The sequence below is a fragment of the Lygodium microphyllum genome, chromosome 28 (assembly GCF_053477565.2).
Source record: "Lygodium microphyllum isolate KBCC chromosome 28, Lygodium_microphyllum_v1.1.10, whole genome shotgun sequence".
Classification (NCBI taxonomy): domain Eukaryota; kingdom Viridiplantae; phylum Streptophyta; class Polypodiopsida; order Schizaeales; family Lygodiaceae; genus Lygodium; species Lygodium microphyllum.
This window is the reverse complement of record NC_141162.1, coordinates 117,930,568-117,952,525: the sequence shown is the minus strand read 5'-3', so window position 1 is coordinate 117,952,525 and position 21,958 is coordinate 117,930,568. Positions and strand designations below refer to the sequence as shown.

Here is a 21,958-nt window from a genome sequence, read left to right as displayed (position 1 = left end):
TGTGTGTGTGTGTGTGTGTGTGTGTGTGTGTGTGTGTGTGTGTGTGTGTGCACGCGCGTGCACGTGCGCGGGTGCTCTTTTCTACTTAGAGGAGTAAGCTATAGAGTTCATCTTCTTGTGCCAGAGCTCATGGAGATGGAGTGTGGAGCTATGAAGAAGCATGGCTACTAGAATGATAGGGAGCTTCAAAGCTCATTGACAACCTTCTAGACTACAACTGGATGAGTTTCATCATCCCCATCTATTTTCTTTTTTTTGTTTCAAGAGTTATGCTCAATCATAGAATAGATCCATGGTTAGGCTAGGCTTGTGAGACAACCCTAGTGAGGATACTTTGTAATGTGAGAGGCCATGAGGCATCAATTGGTTAAGAGTGTTTGATTTATGTGTCTATGTCCATCTAGATCCAAAGAGCATTCCTTACTACAAATTCCAACAAGCTAAAGCTCAATCCCTCTTAAATATGAAACAACTTGTTGTTCTCTGCAATCAATAACCCCAATCCCCACTTTCTCCTATTGCATGCAATTTAACCTTATTATAAACCATTGGATATCTTCCATATTGCTATCCACTAGTGAATTTACAATCGCCACCTTTTGACATAGATGTAACATGTATGTAAGCATCTCAAGGTACCCATGCATACCCTAATTCATGTTGATAAAAAATTTGGGATCAACAAACTTGTAAAAAACGCTTCATGTCGAAAGATGAGGCTGCAACAAAGCATTTTTTCCACCAAATTGGTCATGCATTAGATGTGGAGGTGAGAGAATTAGTATAAGTGAGAAATTTCTAATCTTTTAGTGTGCAGTATCATTCTCTTTCCTAAATGGATACCCCCGATCATGTCACCAACCCCAAAATAGGATTTGTCTATTGTTGCTAGTCCTAGATTAGGTTCAATTATTGTCAATTGCTCCAACTGCTAGCTCTAGCCTTGAATGGGTGCACAACTATTGTGTCCAATCTTTGAACTACACTTTGCAACCTTGCATGGCCCCAAAATCGACTGACTGCCACATGGAAGGCTAGACACTAATACTTGGTAGACTTGCCCATACAATATCCAACCCACAATTGCATGCCTAGCCATTTAATTATTACTCCAACAAAATGTTTTGGCCGATGAGTAGCCTCAACTTGACATTTATAACTACTTCACATTTGAAATTACATATCTAACCATGATTAATTCAACAAAAACATTTCATACGATGCCTGATCTCAACTTGAAATTTGTAATCTCTTTGAATTTAAAAGTGTTCCAAACTCACCAACCTTTTGCAACATCAAATAAATTATCCCTAAACCCCATGTTACCTAAAATCTCACCCAAGGGGCTAGTCAATGTCCCTAGCCAAGATCCAACTCAAGTACCCAATTGCCTTTTGTCCTTCACAACTTTTACCAATGTTTCCCAATGCCCAAAATGGTTCTATTTGTCACCATGACTCCATTTCAACTTAATTCACAAGTACACAACTTAATTATCCCAAGAGTAGTATGTTAAAAATTCGTGATCCCATGATTACTCCTTGTTAGATATAATGAAATATTTTATTGAGGTCAACATCTCTTATGGCAATAGGTGGCACCTTTTGAATTCTGCTTAGAGAAATAAATGTCCTAAGTTTTATTATCAACTCAATTTTTACTTGTTGAGACTTGTCCTCTTTTACTCATTGGCACTCACTATAATAAAGATACTTCTTTGTGAGTTAAAGTATTGGTTGTTTCTAGATTGTTGCATCGGCCCAATAATTCCTTATTTTTAAAAACACTAAATGGAATAACAAGGTTGGGTCTAAACATGGTGGAAAATCCTACCATTCCTTGTTAATCAAGACTTTATTCTTCATGTCATTTGCAACATATTTTGAAATCACAAGTTGGTATGATCTAGGTTACACAATCCACTTCTTGAACTTGTGGACTTTATGCATTGGTCAGATTGGGGTTTTATCCATCCTAATGTTTTTTTACAACTTGTAGCAAATGCAATATCACTCTGGGAGGATAAAAGATGGGTTGCAAAAAAGCTAATAAGGTGTGGCTTTATCTCTTTAGAGATGACCATACAAAATGGAGGGATAGACTACTACAATGATGAAATCAAAGATCTTGTATCAAGTTAAACCTTTTTGTCTAGAGCTCTTATTTGAGACCTCCGTACTAGTGACATAGTGCAACCATGGAAGATTGCTAATGGTTGCCAGATCTTTTGTTTTATATATGGGCAAACTACATAGCTTATTTTTTAAAATGTATAGTTGCTAGATTTATTGAGAGAATTTATTCCAAGGTTTGGGTTATGGTGACATTACAGAGAACTAATCAAGCATTGAACTTGGAAAAGTTAACCCAAACTTGTCAAATTGGGTCAACCTTGAACACGTGTTGTATGAGAAATGCTTTTTGCCTTCAGCTTTACCTTTGGAATTCATGGTCATATTGATCGCACTAGAGGGCTACTATTTTGACAAGTGGCTTCTATGATACCAATGTTACACACATGGACTTGGATCATCATTTATGCATTATGGTGCAAGACAAGCTTTTAGTGCTCAAGAACTTCAAAACTATCCTCTTTCTATGAGTCATCTTGCTACTTTCATGGGTTTTATTCTTTCTAGTGGAAGGTGAATTTGGCTTTCGTGTGTTGTCTACGCAATTTGTTGCACATTTGATTCTTTAATTCAATAATCCGTGTGTGTGTGTGTGTGTGTGTGTGTGTGTGGAATAGATGATCCAATATGAAGTGTCTCTAGCTTAAATATTCAAGGTTTACCAAAACAGCTTGATTTTTAAGTGACTGTTAGAAATATTAGGCTCCAGCCTTACGCTAAGCAGATTAGAGCTAGGAAACATAGGTAAATTCTACTTGCACAAGTCCATGTGTGACCAGCACACTTCCACTGCAACATGTGTGTGAACACTTTGAGAGTCAATGCCATACCCTCTAAAAATGAGGGTACTCCATGAACTTGCTATACCGAGTACACAAAAACTGTGAATTGGAAATTGGGGTATAAGACCTCTCTCCTTTTGTGTTCTCTCTCTTGCCTTTTGCATTCTATGTCTGCAACTTGGACCTGAAGTCCTCATAGCACTCTCAGGTTGAGAAACTTGGATGTGGCGCATCTCTTGCTAATACATAATATGCCCAAGAAACTGACTTGTGCTACATAGTTTACTACTCAGTAGTACCATATACATGGAAGACAAAGGGCACCAACCACCACATTTGCTTCTAGTCCCCTTTTTTGAAAGTTTTGCACGCTGGAAAGATTTATGCAGAACATAGGAGCCCTTTCCGACAGTTCTGAAAAGAGTCAGCTTCAGCCTCAACAAATCAGAAAACTACCCACATTTTCTCAGAAAGACACAATTACAAGCTTCCAACTGATCTATTATGTAAAAGCTTCACAAGCAAATTGCTGACATAGAGGGTATACACCAGCAAGGGAGGAGCTGCCTTACTTGTTATTGGCCTGACACATCAAATAAGTTAGGTGAAAGAAACTGCATCAAAAGGAGTTACATGAAAGAAACCAGCAACAAATATAGCATTAAAATTCCCAAGGTTTAAGAAGCTCAAGCCACTCTCTTTCATTTGGTCTCTGCTGTACTTTCAAATTTTCTACATACTTGGAGAGGTTCAGGGGAATCATGATAACATTGGCAGGATCATTCAGTGGTGAAATCTAAAATGCTGACATTACTTCATTTTTAAGTATCAGAATATCCACATATCTGACAAGATTCTACTATGTTTCAACATGTATATAGGATTTTCAAAAGTTGACTCAGAATTTTGCATTTGCAAGTTGCTTAACACATCCAAGTCCATAATCTAAGAACACCCTTCGAGGTTAAACTCTTCAGAGGTAAAAATATATGTGCTTATGAGTTTCTTAAATACATTGTTAGTCTACAGTTGAGGGCATCAATGTGAGGTTAAACTCACAACCACAAGAAGGCTGCTGACATTTGGGAGTAGTTGCATTCTCACTATTTACAGTTAATAAGGAGACTGTTGCAGATTAACAGATTGAGAACTTTTCCTGAACAGCACAGCTTTGACACTTTTATTCACTTTATAGCCCAAAACTCAATAAGCAGGACAAAATCATATAGACAGTTTACAACAGTTCTCAGAGAATTCTCTAAAGACACATTAATTAATCAATGAGCTGATACTGGCACACAATTTCCAGCACCAGCATGGAGAAAGCTAAATTGTAATAATCTATAATACCAAGCCTTCCTTCACAAGCTGCTCCAATCCCTTTTTCAACCTTGCAGCTGCTAACCTGCATCCATCCTCAGGCAAACCACCAAACGATACCCGGATATGTCCCGGTCCACCACTAGCACTGCCGGGAATCACCATCACACCATGCCTTTTAGCAAGCCAATGTACTACAGCAACATCGTCTGTTGCATTTTCTGGCAGCTTTGCCCATAAATAGATTGCACCTTGACCACCTTTCACTGCTTCTGCTCCCAAGGGTGACAGAGCATCCTTAACAATGTCGATATTCTTTGAGAGTTCTTGCACCCTGTCATGCACCCAGTCTGGACCCACCTCCAGGGAAAAGAGAGCCAGCTTCTGTCCAATGATGGATGCACAGATTGGGATGTTGTCTTGAATCTTCAACAGCTGGGCACCAAGGCCACCAACACATGATGGATATGCTATCTGCTCAAGAGGGGTTGAATGAATCTCTCTCTCTCTCTCTCTCTCTCTCTCTCTCTCTCTCTCTCTCTCTCTCTCTCTCTCTCTCTCTCTCCACACACACACACAAACAATGGTGGTGGTAAAAAGAATTCAATTTATGATGGAGAACCATGAACTGAGGCTACTGTGCCATTCTAGGAACTCTGACCAACTGAATCCAAAGTGCCACCTTTTCTTGGTCAAAACCCCCAACTAAGATTCATCCGTCGTAACCCTACATTAGATCTTCTAGGATAGTAGGAAAGCAATTGGCTCTTGCTTCTTGTGATTTTGTTTGTCCATGACAAGACATACCACGGATTTGTTGTATTCAGTGTTTTGGTCTCATAAAGTCATTTTGGCCTTGAGTAAACCTCTCTCTCTTTTCGTAAAAGGTAATTGTATTAATTACGAAAAAAAGGTACAAGTTTACATGATTACAAGATACACGAGGGCCCTAGGCCAACGTGTGTAAAATCCCAGAGCTAAGCCACGAAAAAGTTCCACAAGTCATGGCAAAGACCCAGAGGAAATTGCCCTATGCCAGGGAAGCAAGTCCTCCCGAGGGAGCAAGTCCGAGTGCCGAATGAGATCTATCTGCCAATGCAGGAGACCTTTAAGCCGGGCAATGTGTCTCGGTACATTAGAGGCCGAATCAAAAAGAAAGGCATTCCGTGTGGTCCAAATGTGCCAGCATCCCCAGTATCTGAAAAAGTGGAATAAGATCTTCATATGCAACTGTGGCGGTGTGGGGTAATTTGGGCGCACAAAAACACAATCGAAAGGGGTTAGTGAGGACCCCACCACTGCGCGCCAAACTTGTGACAAGAGTGACCAGATATTCTTGGCAAGCGGGCAAGAAATAAACCGATGTCGGGCCGATTCCATAGTAGTGGTACAGAAGAAACAATTGCCGTTCGAGATTCTCCGCTTGGAAAGGGCCGAGGCAAGAGAAAGACCACCAATCATCACCCGCCAAAGAAAGACCTTGCATTTGAAAGGTGTCTTATTCAACCAGCCCTCCATCACAGTCGCCTTCCACCATGACTGAGATTTCCGCAATCCCCATACAGTATTAGCTTTCACACCCAGCCATTGATGATCTTTAATGAGAAGATGATACACCTGATTAGTAGAGGCCATAAACCTCTCTCTCTCTCTCTCTCTCTCTCTCTCTCTCTCTCTCTCTCTCTCTCTCTCTCTCTTCGTGAAGATAATTGAATTAAGTAAATATTTACATCAAATCATCAGGTCAATGATGAAAGAACATACCCAAATGAAAATCTACAAAGACCCTAACACAGAAAATTCACACAGAAAGGACAGTTGGTGTGGAGCGAACAATATCCACCCAGGGAGCAGCAATGTTAGGAAAAACAAGATCAGCTGACACCATAGAGGAGATCTGCTATAACACTAAACCACGAACACGGGCCACATGACCATGAATGCCTGATACTGAATCAAAAATAAAGGCATTCCGAGTACTGACCATGAATGCCCGATACTGAATCAAAAATAAAGGCATTCCGAGTACGCCAAATATGCCACAAGGCTCTCCATCTAAGGAAATGGAAGAGGCAGGAGTAATCTGAATGCAAAGTAGACATAGAGGTCATCTTTCCCATAATCCACGAATGAGCTGATATCCTGTGCTGGGTCGCAGAGAACCACACACGGCAAACAGAACTCTAAATCTGTCGAGCAATAGGGCATGAGACAAAGAGATGAAGCAATGTCTCATCACATGTAATGCAGAATACGCAACAACCAGCAGAGATCTTGCGAGCACGCAACAAATCGCCAGTTGGAAGACCCCTGGGCCCCAATAAGCAACCTCCACATGAACACTTTAGCCTGATAAGGAACCTTAGACTTCCAAAGTTGGATGAATCTTTCCTCCCACTTCTTTTTGCTATCCCGAATATGCCATAATTTATAAGCCTTCCACTGGCCCATCTCTTGGCCTCCACCATCTGATGATATATCTAGTTGGCTAACTTTTTCTTGAAATCATCAGGAAGCACAAACATCCAATCACGCCAAGGAGACAATGGCTATAATGCAGGCAAAGAAGAGAACCTCAAAAGCTTGTCCTGCATAGATGACCAAATGTCGTGGTATCCTCGAGGCACCCAAAAGTGCTAATGAATATGCCGGAAAGAATAAAGACGGGGCTGCCCAAGAATTACACCATCAAGAACTGTCTACAATTCCAAATGAGCCATCCGATTAAACTTATCTTGCTGCAAATCTTTATCAAGCCAATCCAACCACCTGGAGGTAGCCAATACTTCTCGTTGCAGCGAATTCTCCTCCTTACAAATCCAGAGGCTGCCAAACTACAAAATGCAACATCTCCTGCCAACATGCAATGATATGAGAAAGGAGAAAAGACTGGGAGACCTTAATAGGCCTTGTAGAATTAAGCACATGCCACCAAGAAGCATGAATAACCGTGCTACCATGAGAGATGCCAGCCCTTTCTATGAAAAATATTGCAATATCTATCCAGGGATGACTCTCTACACATAGTGCCTACAAAAGAGCTAGCCTCAAAGTGGCCATATGCAAATTAACATCCAATAAAGCTGTTGCCCCCATCCTTTTAGGAGTAGTCACATGCTGCCACGAAATCCACACTTGACCCAAATGATCGCCTTTCTTTTTCCATAACATGAATCGGATAGGCCGAACCAATTCCAAAAGAGACTTCTGAGTCCGAGGAAGAAGTGGCAGAAAAAACAAAATCATATTAATCATGATGCATTGAGCAACTTTAAGTCTCACATTAAGAGGCCAGCCTTGAGATTTCATGTACATAAACTGATCATGAATATGGGATGACATCCAATCAAGCAAGGCATGGTGAGCTACATCCACACCAATAGGATAACCCAAGTGTCTGGTTATATCTCCCTTAGAAATCACAACTCCATGACAGCCCAAGTCCTACAAATCATTCTTCGTACAAGAGAGCAGTGTACATTTCTAAGCATTAATATGAAGTCCCAATGCCATAGCAAAAAGATTCCACGCAAGCATTGCCCAATTAACATTAGTGTGATCAGCCTTAAGGAACATAAAGGAATCATCTGCCAAAGATTGACCCAGAAGTTGAGCACAACTGGGAAGAGACAAACCAACAATCTCGCCTTGATCAGCCAACTTATCCAACAATGAGAGCATTGAGTGAGTGACTAAAACAATAGCAAAGGACTGAGAGGGCAGCCTTGCCGAAGAGAAATCAACAATCTCGCCTTGATCAGCCAACTTATCCCCAACAATGAGAGCATCAGGTAAGTGACTAAAGCAAACAGCAAAGGGCTGAGAAGGCAGCCTTGCTGAAGAGACCGAGACAAGGCAATTTCATCTATGATCCCTCCATTAAGTGCAATGCGAGCCACAGCACCCTGACTAATTGTATCAACAAGAGAAATCATGCGAGGACCAAATCCCATGGTGGACATTAGCTGCCGCAAAAAAGGCCAACTAACATGATCAAATGCCTTTTCAATATCAAGCTGAAGCATAACAACCTACTAGCCTAGGGCTTTGGCATAATCAATCCCCAATTGAACATTTGAAATGTTATGCATTATATTCCAACCCTTAATGAAATCGTATTGACGTAGATGAACCAAGTGCGGAAATACTTTTTGCAATCTATTGGCAATCATTTTAGAGAAGATTTTATACAAAGAACCCATAGCAGAAATGGGTCTCCATTGCTTCAAAGAGGTTAGAGAGGAAACCTTGGGCAATAACCGAATAACAACAATCTTCCAGTCTAAAGGCATCATACCAGAATTCCACACTTGCTGACACAAGTGAGTTAATGGGTCCTCAAGCTGCTCAACATGGGCTGAAAACAGCTCATTAGGAAGCCCATCCCAGCCAAGGCTTTTCCTTTGAGGTAAATAGAACAACACATCTTCCACTTCATCCTTTGTAATATTACCGTCCATCAAATCAACCCATTCTAGCTTAACTTGGTTACTAACCAGATCGCAAATGTATGGAAGAGTAGAGTGAACAACATCAAAAAGAATCTCCTGTGGACCCAGCAAAGATTTATAGAAGTCAACACACATCTAAATGATGAAAGTAGGATCGGTCACCATAACACCTTGCTCATCCATTAGACACACAATATTTTCCCGAGAGTATTTCTGATGTAAACAAGCAAAGAATTGATGAGATTGACAATTATTATCTTCCGCTCTGGCCAGCAATTTGTATTTAGCATATTCCTCTTCTTAAAGAGATTGAACCATAGTTGCACTCGTACGTAGTACGAATTGGTTCATACTATACGGTTCGTACCGTACCGTACCGTACGAATTCGTACCAAAAAACAAGCACCTTTTTTTTTTTTTTTTGGGTGGCGCATGGTGGTTGTTATTCTACCAAATACCAGCTACCCTCCCCACCACCGAGCCCCCCCCAGCCCCACCGGCCTCCCAACCCCGGGGGACCACCTTAGAAATAGCCACAGTGAGAGGCAAAGCCCGGCGCCCACGCCCCACCGGCCCCCGTCCCCGCAGAAGACACATGTCGAAGATACAAGGGATACTACGCCGCCACCGGAGGGCCCTGCCCCGCCGCTTTAGTCTCTCCATGTTAGACCGACCCATGCGGGACATCCTAAGATGAACACTCCAGGAGCAGTTCCACACCGCAATGGGAGTACCTCTAGACTGTATCCAGTCTAGATATCATTTTGTACCCACTCAATTTAGTTCAACATAGCATAAATGTTAGCTTCACTGGGACTTTTGAAATCTCCCAGACATTTTGTATGCAACGTTTTGGTCTCATAGGCCAACTTGGCCTCTTGTAGACGTTAATATAACTTTCTTTCTTTCTTTCTCTCTCTCTCTCTCTCTCTCTCTCTCTCTCTCTCTCTCTCTCTCAAGCATATATGCCTCTTATTTGTATGATCATTCATGTATGATGTATCCACTCCTATGTATGTACTTGTAAGTTATAGCGCATGCAGCATATGCCATAGAGGTTTTGGCGTGTTATCCTCAAGTATTCATCTTATATACTCCAATAGCATTGCTATTTAGACTTTAAACATTTGTTCTATCATCTGTAGTTCAAAATAATGAAGTTAAAATTTTTTTTCGTACTAATATCGTACCGTACCTAAAATCTTAAGGTACCATTTAGTACCGCATTTTATCGTGTCGTACCGTACCGTGCTTTTTGTACCTGACAACTATGGATTGAACTCTACATTTCAACCATTCAATGCATGTGAGCAAGTCATCAGTGCTATGCCCTGACTGATACAGAGACAACGAGTGGACCAACAAAGATTGCACATGCTACAATTCAGCTCGTAAAGAGGAACCATGCTGAATACCATACTGTCGGGACAACGCTTGTGCATTATCCCTAAAAACACCCCATGCTTCCATCCCTCCAAATAGGACCCTCGAGCTAAAAGAAGCAATCAATTGCTGAATGCATTCCGAAAACTGATTTTCCAACAGAAAAGATTGGTTGAAACAAAGAGGCAAACGAGCAAGGAGAGCCTCAAAGGCATGAACAGGTCTGTGGGTCAACTCCAAAACCAAAGGATAGTGGTCTGACAAGACATGTTGTCACTCGACCTATTTATCAATGATTGCAGTAAGAAAATAATCACTCTAACAAATGTAGATCCTATCAAGTTTGGCCCAGGCATTTGGATGCTGAAGAGAACGATAAGTATATCCAAACTGTGAAGGATGCATCCAAGACCATATGTTCTATTTCAAAGACACAGCTACCAGAGTATCCCAAGCCTGTCACTCACGACCATCCATGACCAAGTGCGGTAAAGTCGTCTGATCCGCACATACACATGCATTAAAATCACCCATAACAAAGCCTTGACGAGCCATGACAAGGTAGTGCAAGTCATCCCAAAGCTGATGACGTTCCCAAGCAGTAGAAGGAGCATACATGTCCCACTAGCCACAAAACCTCTCCCTCATATAGCATTTCCAGTATCAGAAATCTGCCACGAGGGTCTTAAGAAACCAAAGATCGTTGCAAGGAAGATTTGACAGCCAACATAACTCCAAATTTATGTGGAGCCCGACCACTAAGGAAAATTGTATAATCCTTATATACATAAAAAGATCCTGCCAAAGCATGATGTTTATGCTCCACAACACAAAAAACATCTCAATTTCCAACTAACACAACTTTCCACAACTCATATTGCTTACAAACCGAAGAAATGCCTTTAACATTCCATAAAGTAAGTCTCATGATAAATCACAGAAAAGAAAACTACTAAATCGCCACTTTCCCTTTCCCTTTAACATCAATGGCTTTAGCTAAGTGAAATCTCTCCATCTCACTTCGAATAGCATCTACAAGATCTGCCCTTTGCAAACCAGCAATCGAAGCACAAGTAGGAAACTGATGTTGCTGAGAATGGAAAACATCCCAAAGAGGAGGCATAAACCTCCCATGCGCATCAAAGTGCAAAGCGGAATCAAAATCCCTTTTATCAACCGCACCGACTGCAAAAAGATGTGAAGATTGAGGTTTTGTATAAAACCCCTTACCTTTGCGTTGAAAAGTCTGAGTGATAAGAGTGTAGAGGTGGGTGGATAGGAGTCGAATGAGAATCCTGTCTAGCATTACATCTAACCACAATGACCCAAGAATCATCATGAGGCAAGTTCCGACCAACCAAAAGCAATGCACGTTCAATACTAGCTTGGGAAACATCCTTCTTTCCATCATCATGTCCATGTTGGACAAGAGGATAGGATCAGCTTTTGGCTGTTGAACCATCTGCTAGGGATGATGCTCTTACATATCCATGTCAGGATCCAAAGAATGTTGCAAAACCTAAGGGCTTCTATCACATTCTGAAATGAAATGGCCCAATTGGCTACATCTAAAATAGTGTCTAGCAAATGTGCTTACAACCAACGTTTGCAAGCCAAGAACCTCAAAACGAATTTTGGTCGAGTGAGGTTTCCCTATATCCCAAAGTATACAGGCCCTGTTCCTATTGCGGGAGGCCAACTGAGGCTCCACCAACATCTCACCAATTGTTGTCAAAACCGAAGGAAGAGTCACCAAAGATGTGCAAGAAAATCAACCACCTCCACCCAAATTGGGCATGTCTGCCTAAGTACCTCCTCAAACTCAGTCATAGGCTTCCATGGGACCATATGTACTAGCTGACCATCCATGAACAAAGGAATATGTTGCATAATGTGAGCACGTACTTCCGGGGAACGAAACAGGACCTCAAAAAAACCCCTTGGTCCATCATAGATCACTTCAACAAGAGGAGTTTGCACTTGCCTTGAAGCATCAACTTGACACACCTCAACACTGATAAGCATGGACTGCAGCCAAGCACGAATCCTAGTAATCAAAGAAGTCTTTCCTGTAAAGTAAAAGATGGCTGCCCTCTCATGGAAAGTAACAATCTGCTGTAAGACCAAGCCAGTTCCCATGACAGCAACCACATGATCCCCTTCCGATAAAGAGCTCGCTTTACCCTCATTTGGAATGAACATAATCCAACATAAGATTGTTGGCAGTGGCCAGCATAAACTGAAGAGACCCATCAGGTATCAAGCATGAACATCTTGCTGAGGCAAATTCGGGGCACATAAAACTGGTTCATCAACCACCATCTTACAACGTTTACCCATCTCATCCCCATCCATCCACTGTCCAAAGTCTTCAGCTGACGAATCACCATCCGATTCCGCCAAATCTTTGTGATCTCCATGCCCTATATGCTGGTCAAGAAAATCCATATCAATACCATTTGACACCTGCAGATTCGTTATAACAGAAATCTCTCTGTCTATCTCTCTCTCTTTTGTTCTCAACCCTGGCTGGCTGTCTCAAATTTGAACAGAATCGGTCTCCTTCGGGCCCTGCGTGTATACTACACCTAGTATGCAGTCAGACTGTGAAGGACTGGACTTGCGCAACTTGTGCAACAAAACCTCCCAATGTGCCTCTCCTCTCTCTTTTTTTTCGTAATGGATGTTATATTTATAAAGTCCTAAACGACAAAAGAGTTACAAAAGTCATGGCAAAGATGCAGAGGAAATTTCCATATGCCAGGGAAGTAAGTCCTCCCAAGGGAGTAAGTCAAAGTGCCGAATAAGATCTATTTGCCAATGCAAGAGAACTTTAAGCCTAGCAATATGTCCCTGAACATTAGAGGCTGAATCAAAAAGAAAAGCATTCCGAATGGTCCAATTGTGCCAACAGCCCCAGTATCTAAGAAAGTGAAACAAGATCTTCATATGCGATTGTGCCGGTGTGGGGTATTTGGGCCGCACAAAAACCCAATCAAAAGGGCTTAGCGAGAAACCAACCACTGCTCGCCAAACCGCTGACAAGAGTGACCAAATTTTCTTAACGAGAGGGCAAGAAATAAATCGATGATGGGCTGATTCCACACTGATGTTGCAAAAGAAACAATTGCCGTTGGAGATTCGACACTTAGAAAGGGCTGAAGCAAGAGGAAGACCACCAATCATCACCCTCCAAAGAAAGACCTTGCATTTGAAGGGTGTCTTATTCAACCAGCCCTCCATCACAGTTACCTTTCACCATGACTGAGATTTACGCAATCCCCATACAATATTAGTTTTAGTAACCAGCCATTGATGATCTTTAATCAGAAGATGATACACCTGGTTAGCTGAGGCCTTTTCTAAATTCAGCCGGCCTGCAGGGTCCCAGTCTTGCCAGGGACGATCAGAAGCAAGGGCAGGAAAGGGTTGTCTACTCTCGAGCACCATCAAAAGCTGTCCCCATAAATCACGGTATCCACGAGGGATCCTAAAAAGCCTCCTGGCTGTATGAAACGATATCAACACATTGCGACTGGCAAGGGTGGCATCTGCAACTGAAGTCAAGCCCAAACGTGCCATGCGTTTAAATTTTGGTCTGAGCTCATGTTTGCCTTCCCAAGTTAGTAATCGCGAGGCTTCGTGAGCATTGGCAACATAATTGTCTGAGCCACTTTGAGGCGAACATAGAAGGGCCAAGCCTGCGACTTCCAATACAGAAACTTAGCTGCCAATTTCTATGACATCCACTCTAGTAGTTACTTCGGCCGAACATCAACACCCAAAGGATACCCAAGATGCCTGACAATGGAACCACGGGGCACAATCATTCCCTGCCAGTCCAATGACTGCAAATCTGACTCCGTGCAACTGAGAATGGCTGATTTTAAAGCATTGATATGAAGACCAGAAGCATGACCAAAGAGAGTCTAAACATCTAATGCTTTGCGAAGATTATCCTTGTCCGCACGCAAAATCATAAAGCTGTCATCAGCCAAGGATTGACTAATGAAGTGTTGTCCAAAAGGAAGAGACAATCCAACCAACTGAGTAGAAGCTGCCATATGAGATAACATCGAAAGAACCGGATGAGTCGCAAGGGCAAAAAAGAGAGGACTCAAAGGGCAACCCTGTCTCACAGAGCGTGCAAGGACAAATGGCTCGGTAACACCACCATTCAGCATAACTCGCGAAGAAGCCGCAACACTAATGGTGTAGATCAAACGAGACATCCGTGTACCAAAGCCCATAGTAGACATAAGTTCTGCAATGAAAGACCAGTCTAAATAATCAAAAGCCTTTTCCAGGTCCAATTGAATCAATACCACCTCCTGATTAGAGTGCCTTGCATAGTCAATAGTCATTTGCACATTTAAGACATTATGCAGAATGTTTCGGCTCTTAATGAAACCATATTGAAGAGGATGCACAATGGCAGGAAGATGCTTATGGAGCCGATTCGCCATCACTTTGGAAAAGATTTTATACATAGAACCCATCAAAGAAATTGGTCGCCAATGTTTCAACATAGACGGCGAAGAAACTTTTGGAAGCAGTTTGATAAGTCCTTTCCATGAGGAAGGCATGAACCCCGTTTCCCAAACCTGCTGAAACATAGCCGTCAATGGTTTCACCAGTCGGGTAGCAAAAACCTCAAAGAATTCATTGGTGAGACCATGCCAACCAGGGCTTTTATCCTTGGGCAAGTGTAACAAAACATCCATAACCTCCGCCTCACGAATATCTGTCTCCAAAGTAGTTTGCATGTTATGTAGAACCTGATTGCAGACCAAATCATAGAAAACTGAGCGGGCATGAGTAATTTGGTCAGAAGGTGAAGGAGTAGAACCAAGAAGGTCAAGAAAATAATTCCTACACATATTCACAATAGTCTGAGAATCAACGACCATTTGACCTTCTGCATCCTTAAGTCTAGTCATATTCTCTCGAGCAGAAGATGCATGGAGAGCTCAAAAGAACTTATGAGTCTGGCAAGCACTATCTTGCAAATTCTCAATCAAATTTTGCAATTTGGCCTGCTGATAAGATTTCAACTGAAACTCTTTAATAAGATCAACTAAACGCATAGCCAATGGCAACAGAAATACATCATTTGAAGTCTCGACAGTAGAGAACGAACCAAAGCCAGTAATTCCTCCACTGCTTGTCGACGCCGCCGACAAAGAAAGGCATGATGGATCCCATACTGCCGAATAACCCGTTGCACATTAGAGAGCAATCGTTCAAAAGAAGCATTACCCTTAGAGAAGAAGTCCAATAAAAATCTATCAATCAATTGCTGCATATAACCCTGAAAGATTGAATGCTTCAAAACGCAAAGGGAGTCTATCCAGAAATTGCTTAAAAGGTGCAATGGGTTGAACAAGCATTTCAAGCTGTAGAGGAAAATGGTCCGACTAGGCATATTGCTACAACACTTTCATTTCCAGCATCTCAGGAAGAAAAGCATCACCCTGCATGATGTACATGCGGTCCAACTGCGACCATGTAGTTGTATACTGTGCAGAATGAAAAGTAAACCCTGTAGAAGAAGGGTGTAACCATGACTAGAGATCTTGCTTAAGTACAGCAAGAGCAAACGCATTCCACACACGGCTTTCCGGAGCGTTCATCACCAAATGCTTTGATGTGGAAGAATCAACACACATATTAAAATCCCCCATCAAAGAACCCCGTCTGCCAAGTGACAAGGAGGTCTACAAAGTATTCCAAAGATCCCAACAGAATAAAGGGTCATTTGGAGCATAGAGCCCAAGTAACCATAAGATCTCTCCTTCAAATAAAACTTCAATCACCACAAAATGACCATGTACATCATTTTTAATAAGAACAGGCTGATATTTCTCATGTACAATCATAAGCACACCAGAATAATGCATGGCATATGTCCCTGCATAAAACAAGCGAAACCCATGGCAATCCACAACTTTTCTTGCTTCACCGTGACTCTTGTGCTCCAAAGCACACAAGACATCCCACTAATTTTCATGCAATAAACTCCACATGGCATGTTGCTTATTGCGAGAACAAATGCCTCACACATTCCACATGGCTATCTTCATGTGTATTCAAAAAAGAAAATCAAGAACGAGGCAAAGCTTGCCTCGATTTAACCTTTTCTGCTAGAATGTCAAGGACTCCCTCATCCAAAAAATCAGCTAACACGGCAAAAGAGTTCTGACGGCCAAATTTAGAGGTAGACAGTGTATCCACTGTCTTGGGAATGGAACGGGGATAACGACGATCCCATGGGGTAATCACGTTACCTCTAGCGTCAAAAGCCAACTTAGCAAGTGGGCCCTTCGGACCATCCCTATATACTTTCCTAGTGGGCTGATTGCGAGGAGCAGAAGAAACCGTAGCATGAGTAGTGTGCTCTGAAGACAACATGTCCTTCCTGCACATATAAGTACACAAGGAATCTTGTGAAGCATTAGGCACAATATCCGCCATGCTAGCATCAGACCTTTTACCTTTTTTGGCACGTATATCTACCCTCTCACGGGAATCCAATGTTAGATATGATCAATGCCCCACCCTCATTAGGTGCTACCAATGATCCATGGTGCTCAAAGTTGTAAGGCCCCCATTATGAGGAGAAGCCAAATGTGAGCCTGGACATTGGTTGAGTCCTGACTTGTATATCAGATGAGGTCTATGTGACCGGATGGCAAAAAGGTGACTGTTGTGGGTCTAATCTTTGGGTTAGACGGAGTGGTTAAGCTGGTAGCAACTCGAGGCACATTGCATTGAGTTGCGTGGTAAGGGAGTTAAAAGGGGCCCCTATTGTGGGGTCCGGGGGCCGCGGAAGCGGCCCCTGGCTGGGGGGTCCCAGGGGGGCCAGCGGCCCCCCTGGCGGGGGTCCGGGGGCAGCGCCCCCGGCCCGATGGTAAAGGGAATATTCCCTGGAATATTCCCTGGCCGACTAGTGGAGGCTCATATGGTAGGTCGGTCAGCAGGCCGACCTAACGACCTTCGCGGGCTATAAAAGCTAAACCCCTTCGCAGCCATCTCACACTCATCTTTCACCCAGTCAGAGTTGTTGTTCCAGCTAGCCTTAAGCTCTTCACCTATCTTCTGTCTAGATCGCCATCTAAGCTTCATTCATTGGAAGCGCACGGGTGGACAGAGCCATCTTTGTATCAGTTGTTTGGAGTTAAAGAATTTTACTGATTCTCCTCTTATCTGTTGTGTACTCTCTATCTCTTTCTCAGATTCTGTTCGCTGCGCCGTGTAATATTTTACATCCAAACCCGAAACATGTTGTTTGCCTTTATCCAAAACTTTAGGTGGCGGAGTCGCATCCTGCGACGGAGCATCAAGCACCATATCTTCCATGGGAGGCAAAACATGCTCAGCATCTAAAGTCGGTTGCTTCGCTGGACATTCGGCCATAAAATGCCCCAATTTTCCACACGAAAAACAATGCCCTGCAAAGTTACCCCATTTCAAACGAAAGTGCAAAGGATGAATACCAGAGCAATTAAGACGTAACCAAGCAAGCCTTTTCTGAGCAGTGTCCCATAACATACACAAACGGTTACGATTCGTGGCCCTTAGGCATGGCATCCTTTAATAGTGGCCAATAGACAACCGGACAGTTTTCCACTTCAACCCACACCGGGCATTCGTGTTGAAGCAAGCGCTGAAAATCTGCCATTGGGCACCATGGCACAACATGGACCAAACGGCGATCAAAGAACAATGGCAATTTAGTCAACAGATCAGCACGATGCTTCTCAGATTTCAACAGCACCTCATAAAAGCCTTGGGGCCCAACAAAAATCTCTTCAACACACTCCCCTTGTAGTAGACTTTGCAGCCACTGGCGAATATAGGAAAGCACTAGGATCCTATCACTAAATAAGAGTATAACAGCACGTTCATAAAACACTGAGAATGAGCGCAAAACATTTTTAGGGTCCATAGTGGCTTCCAGAACATCTTCAGTTTTAGAGTCAGAAAACACTTCATGATTATGTTGAATATAATCACCAAGCAGAGTGTTGGCAAACTCCAACAAATGCTCCCAGTCAGCATCCTGAGAATCCACAGAATCCGAAGCAACCTGAGCATAAGAACGTTCCTGATGATCCATTGTACCTTCCAAAGTATGCTTGGTGCGTTTGCCCGCAGGCTGGAAGTCAGGACCAAGTGGCATCTCCTCTGTGCAAGGAACCATATCCTCTGGTTCCTCTGTTTCAGAATCCGGACCAAGGGCTGCCACCATTTGGTCAATAAAGGCCATCTCCAGACCAACCATGTTGTATCACCACTTTAACAAGAGATCTGAAGCTATTTGCAAGGCGCTCTCTCTCTCTCTGTGTGCGTATTTACAGATAGGTACAGATCAATAGTCTGTTGTCCTCAATAGGAGAATGACCAGTCCACAGGCTCTGCTCGACAGCAATCTTTAGCCCAGGCGTAGATCAGTTGCTGCCGTTACCTGACCTGTGGAGGGTCGCAGTCATGTGCTCCCAGATCCTGGCGGTTTTGCAGTACGCTGGCTCATCTCTCTCTCTCTCTCTCTCTCTCTCTCTCTCTCTCTCTCTCTCTCTCTCTCTCTCTCTCTCTCTCTCTCTCTCTCTCTCTCTCTCTCTCTCTCTCTCTCTCTCTCTCTCTCTCTCTCTCTCTCTCTCTCTCTCTCTCAAAGCAGGACTCCGCAGGATGGAATAACGCACACCAGTTCATAGGACGGTTCCACCGGCTGTTCACAGGTGGGCGAGGGCAGGGCTCGAGAAGGGCAGAACAAACCCTGCGCTAGTGACGGAAGGTGTTAGGCAGTGCACGAGGCAGGTACACACGATCGCTGGTCAGGGGGAGCACGTCCGCAGACAGGAACGCATGTCCACAGGTCCACCATCGCACGCTTCTTCTCCACCTCTCCCTCCCTCCCTCCCTCCCTCCCTCCCTCCCTCCCTCTCTCTCTCTCTCTCTCTCTCTCTCTCTCTCTCTCTCTCTCTCTCTCTCTCCTCCCCCCCCCCCACTCTGCCTCGATGCTGAGCATCTCTGGAGACGACGAGGGGTAAACAGTAATGATGTATCGAAGGTTCTGGAAGGTCAGTTCTCGTTGTCGACGATGGTGGTGGTGTTCCTCATCACTGTGATTCCCATTAATGGTTGTCAAGTCTGATGCAGGACAGGTCATCAGTAATGCAAGCATGATGCAAGACAAGTTGTCAAGTTTGATACAAGTCTGAGGTCGTCAGTAATGCAGCCGTGAGCTCTCTCTCTGATACAAGCATGACCTCTTTGATATAGTAATGCTGTACTGACGAATGTCCTGTGACAAAAATACATGGTGTGACGAATGTCCTGTGACAAATGAGAATGCTGTAGTGAGAATGCTATGACGAAGGTACTGATGTAGGAGCACTGAGAATGCTGTAAATGTACTGACGCAGGAGTACTAAGTGAACAGTGACGGGATGTACCTGCAGTAAACAGTGGTGGGCCTTGTGAACAGTATCTACAGGGATGCGTAGTGACTGATGGGACAATTTTGTGTCGTGACTATGATTGTATAAGAAATTTGTTGACTCTCTCAGACTGACGTGAATACAGACCTGTGTGAATGTACCTTGTATACTCTAAGTTTGCCCCTAAAGAGGCATCCCCGTATACACCACTATATGAGGACATAATGAGATTTATGAGAATTGGGGATGTTCTACGACTTTAATGCACGCACAGGAAGCAACCAATCTGCTTTCTTTGACACTAGTGATGAGATGTTCAGAGATATTGCATTAGATGAAGTGGGATTAGTTAGATCAGCCCAAGATAGAGAGAGAACAGAATATGGAACACACCTACTGGCATTGGGAAGTGCACATGGTTTGGCCATCCTTAACAGGCTGCCACAGTGGCCAAGATCTAATGGTTTCACATGTTGGAATAACAAGAAAGGGTTAAGCACAGTGGACTATTTGATTGGATCACCCAACTTGATACCTGACATAAAAATCTTTGAAATCTCAGACAGACCAATTGGATTAGCAGCAAACCATGCTATTCTAGCTTTCACAATGCAATATGGGCATATACACGAAGCACAGCCATACATACCAAAATTACCATGCTATGATTTTGTGGAAGCGACCTCACACATATACAGCACTACTGTGCGAGATGCATTGAGGGAGCTAGACACACACGCCACTCTGGATGAGTTTATAGGACAGTTAGCCGAGATAATACACACTTCAGCAGCCTACGCTTTCCCACACACTACACCGTCAGATAAACCTCCACGAGGTAATGCCCCATAGAATGGTTGGTATGATGATGAGTGCAAAGAGACACGAGCACGTTTTTAGCGAGAGGTGGCACTTGGCATACGTACACATAAGCATGCTCGAACACTCTTCAGACGATTGGTACGCAAAAAGAAGCGGGAATACATGAGCAGACTAGAAACAGAAATGTATTCCATATTCTTGGGACAGGACAGCAAGAGAGCATGGAAAAAGATGCATGAGAACCAGCCACCCTTACAGATTGCTAGACTGGATGATTGGCATGGATATGCTTGCACACTCTATGATGTTCTTGGCCAAGAGCCTATGCCACTCCCCTCAACCTCAAGACCAGCAAATTGCAGATTTTTCACAGAAAAAAAAGTGAGGAATGCCATATGGAAACTGAAAAATGGAAAAGCCCAAGATCATGATGGTTTAGTAGCTGAACACTTCGCGCATGCTTGTGATATCTTGGCACCAATGCTGGCTCACATCTTTAATAGGGCAGTTTGTGAGGGATTTCCAACCTGTTGGTCAAACCATATTATTGTGCCGCTCTTTAAGAGTGGAGACCCCACGCTACCTAGTAACTATCGAACTATCATGATTGGACACATGCTGGTCAAAATATATGGCTCTATCGTGGAACAAGCATTGAGTGAATGGGCCGAGATGCATGGCCTGAGATCAAAAGGCCATGCTGGCTTCAGGAGGGTATATACAACTCTAGACCATATCTTTACATTGAGGGCAATCATCGAAGAAGGCAAGGCATTCAAGAAAAAGATCTACTACTGTTTTGTGGACTTTTACAAGGCCTTTGACACAGTGCCACGTGCTAGACTCATGAGAAGAATGCAAAACATTGATGTGCCTGTAAAGATACAGTGGAGTATCTATGCCTTGTATGAACAATGACGGGCAGAGTACGAACACCTGAGGGCATCTCAGATACAGTCAATAGCACCATTGGGGTGAAACAAGGCTGCCCACTTTCACCGACACTATTTGGGTTGTACATAGATGAAATTTCAGAATATGTGGACAGAACTAGTGGAGCCGGAGCCAGCCTAGCTAGAGTGCTGATACCATTACTGCTTTATGCCGACGATATTGTACTTATATCTGACTCAGCTAAGGGACTAAATAGACACTTGGATGCATTATCAGCTTTTTGTAGAGATAGAGATCTTAAGGTGAACCTTGGGAAAACTAAAGTTATGGTATTTAACACTTCAGTTGCTTGGGTGACAAGAGCTGAGCACTGGTTTACTTTTGATGGAGAGCCAGTGGAGATGGTTAGGCAGTATGTCTATTTGGGGGTCACATTGAAGGAACCACAGTTCTCTTGGAGAGAGACATCAGAGGCTCGTTTGGCAAAAGCATATGCAGCCTTAGGTGCATTGGAGAGGCAATGTGCTCACATACAATTTCATGAGCCGCGCACCAAATTGTGGCTTTTTGACACCCTGGTTACACCCACACTCCTATATGGGGCAGCTATTTGGGGTCCGAATCTCTTTCACACGAGGAGACAGCATTTGGGAGACCAGGATGGACCAGAGAAGGAATACTATGACAGGTGGGAGCATATGGAAAGACCACTGGCCATGATGATCTCACGTATG

General features: G+C 43.2%; 1 protein-coding gene across 2 annotated transcripts in view; it reads right to left on the bottom strand.

The window, feature by feature from the left end:
• Positions 1 to 2,912: 2,912 nt before the first annotated feature.
• The window catches only part of LOC148011904 (Pyridoxal phosphate (PLP)-dependent transferases superfamily protein), a 124,136-nt gene continuing 105,090 nt past the window's right edge, over positions 2,913 to 21,958 (bottom strand). The window contains exon 9 of one of the 2 annotated variants that reach the window (XM_087669849.1): positions 2,913 to 3,328. In XM_087669849.1, the coding sequence (XP_087525975.1) occupies positions 3,296 to 3,328 (33 nt within the window). In that variant the 3' untranslated portion in view covers positions 2,913 to 3,295. Of the gene's footprint in view, positions 3,329 to 3,860; positions 4,709 to 21,958 lie in introns of those variants that run through there. The other variant, XM_087669848.1, reaches the window with a different exon arrangement.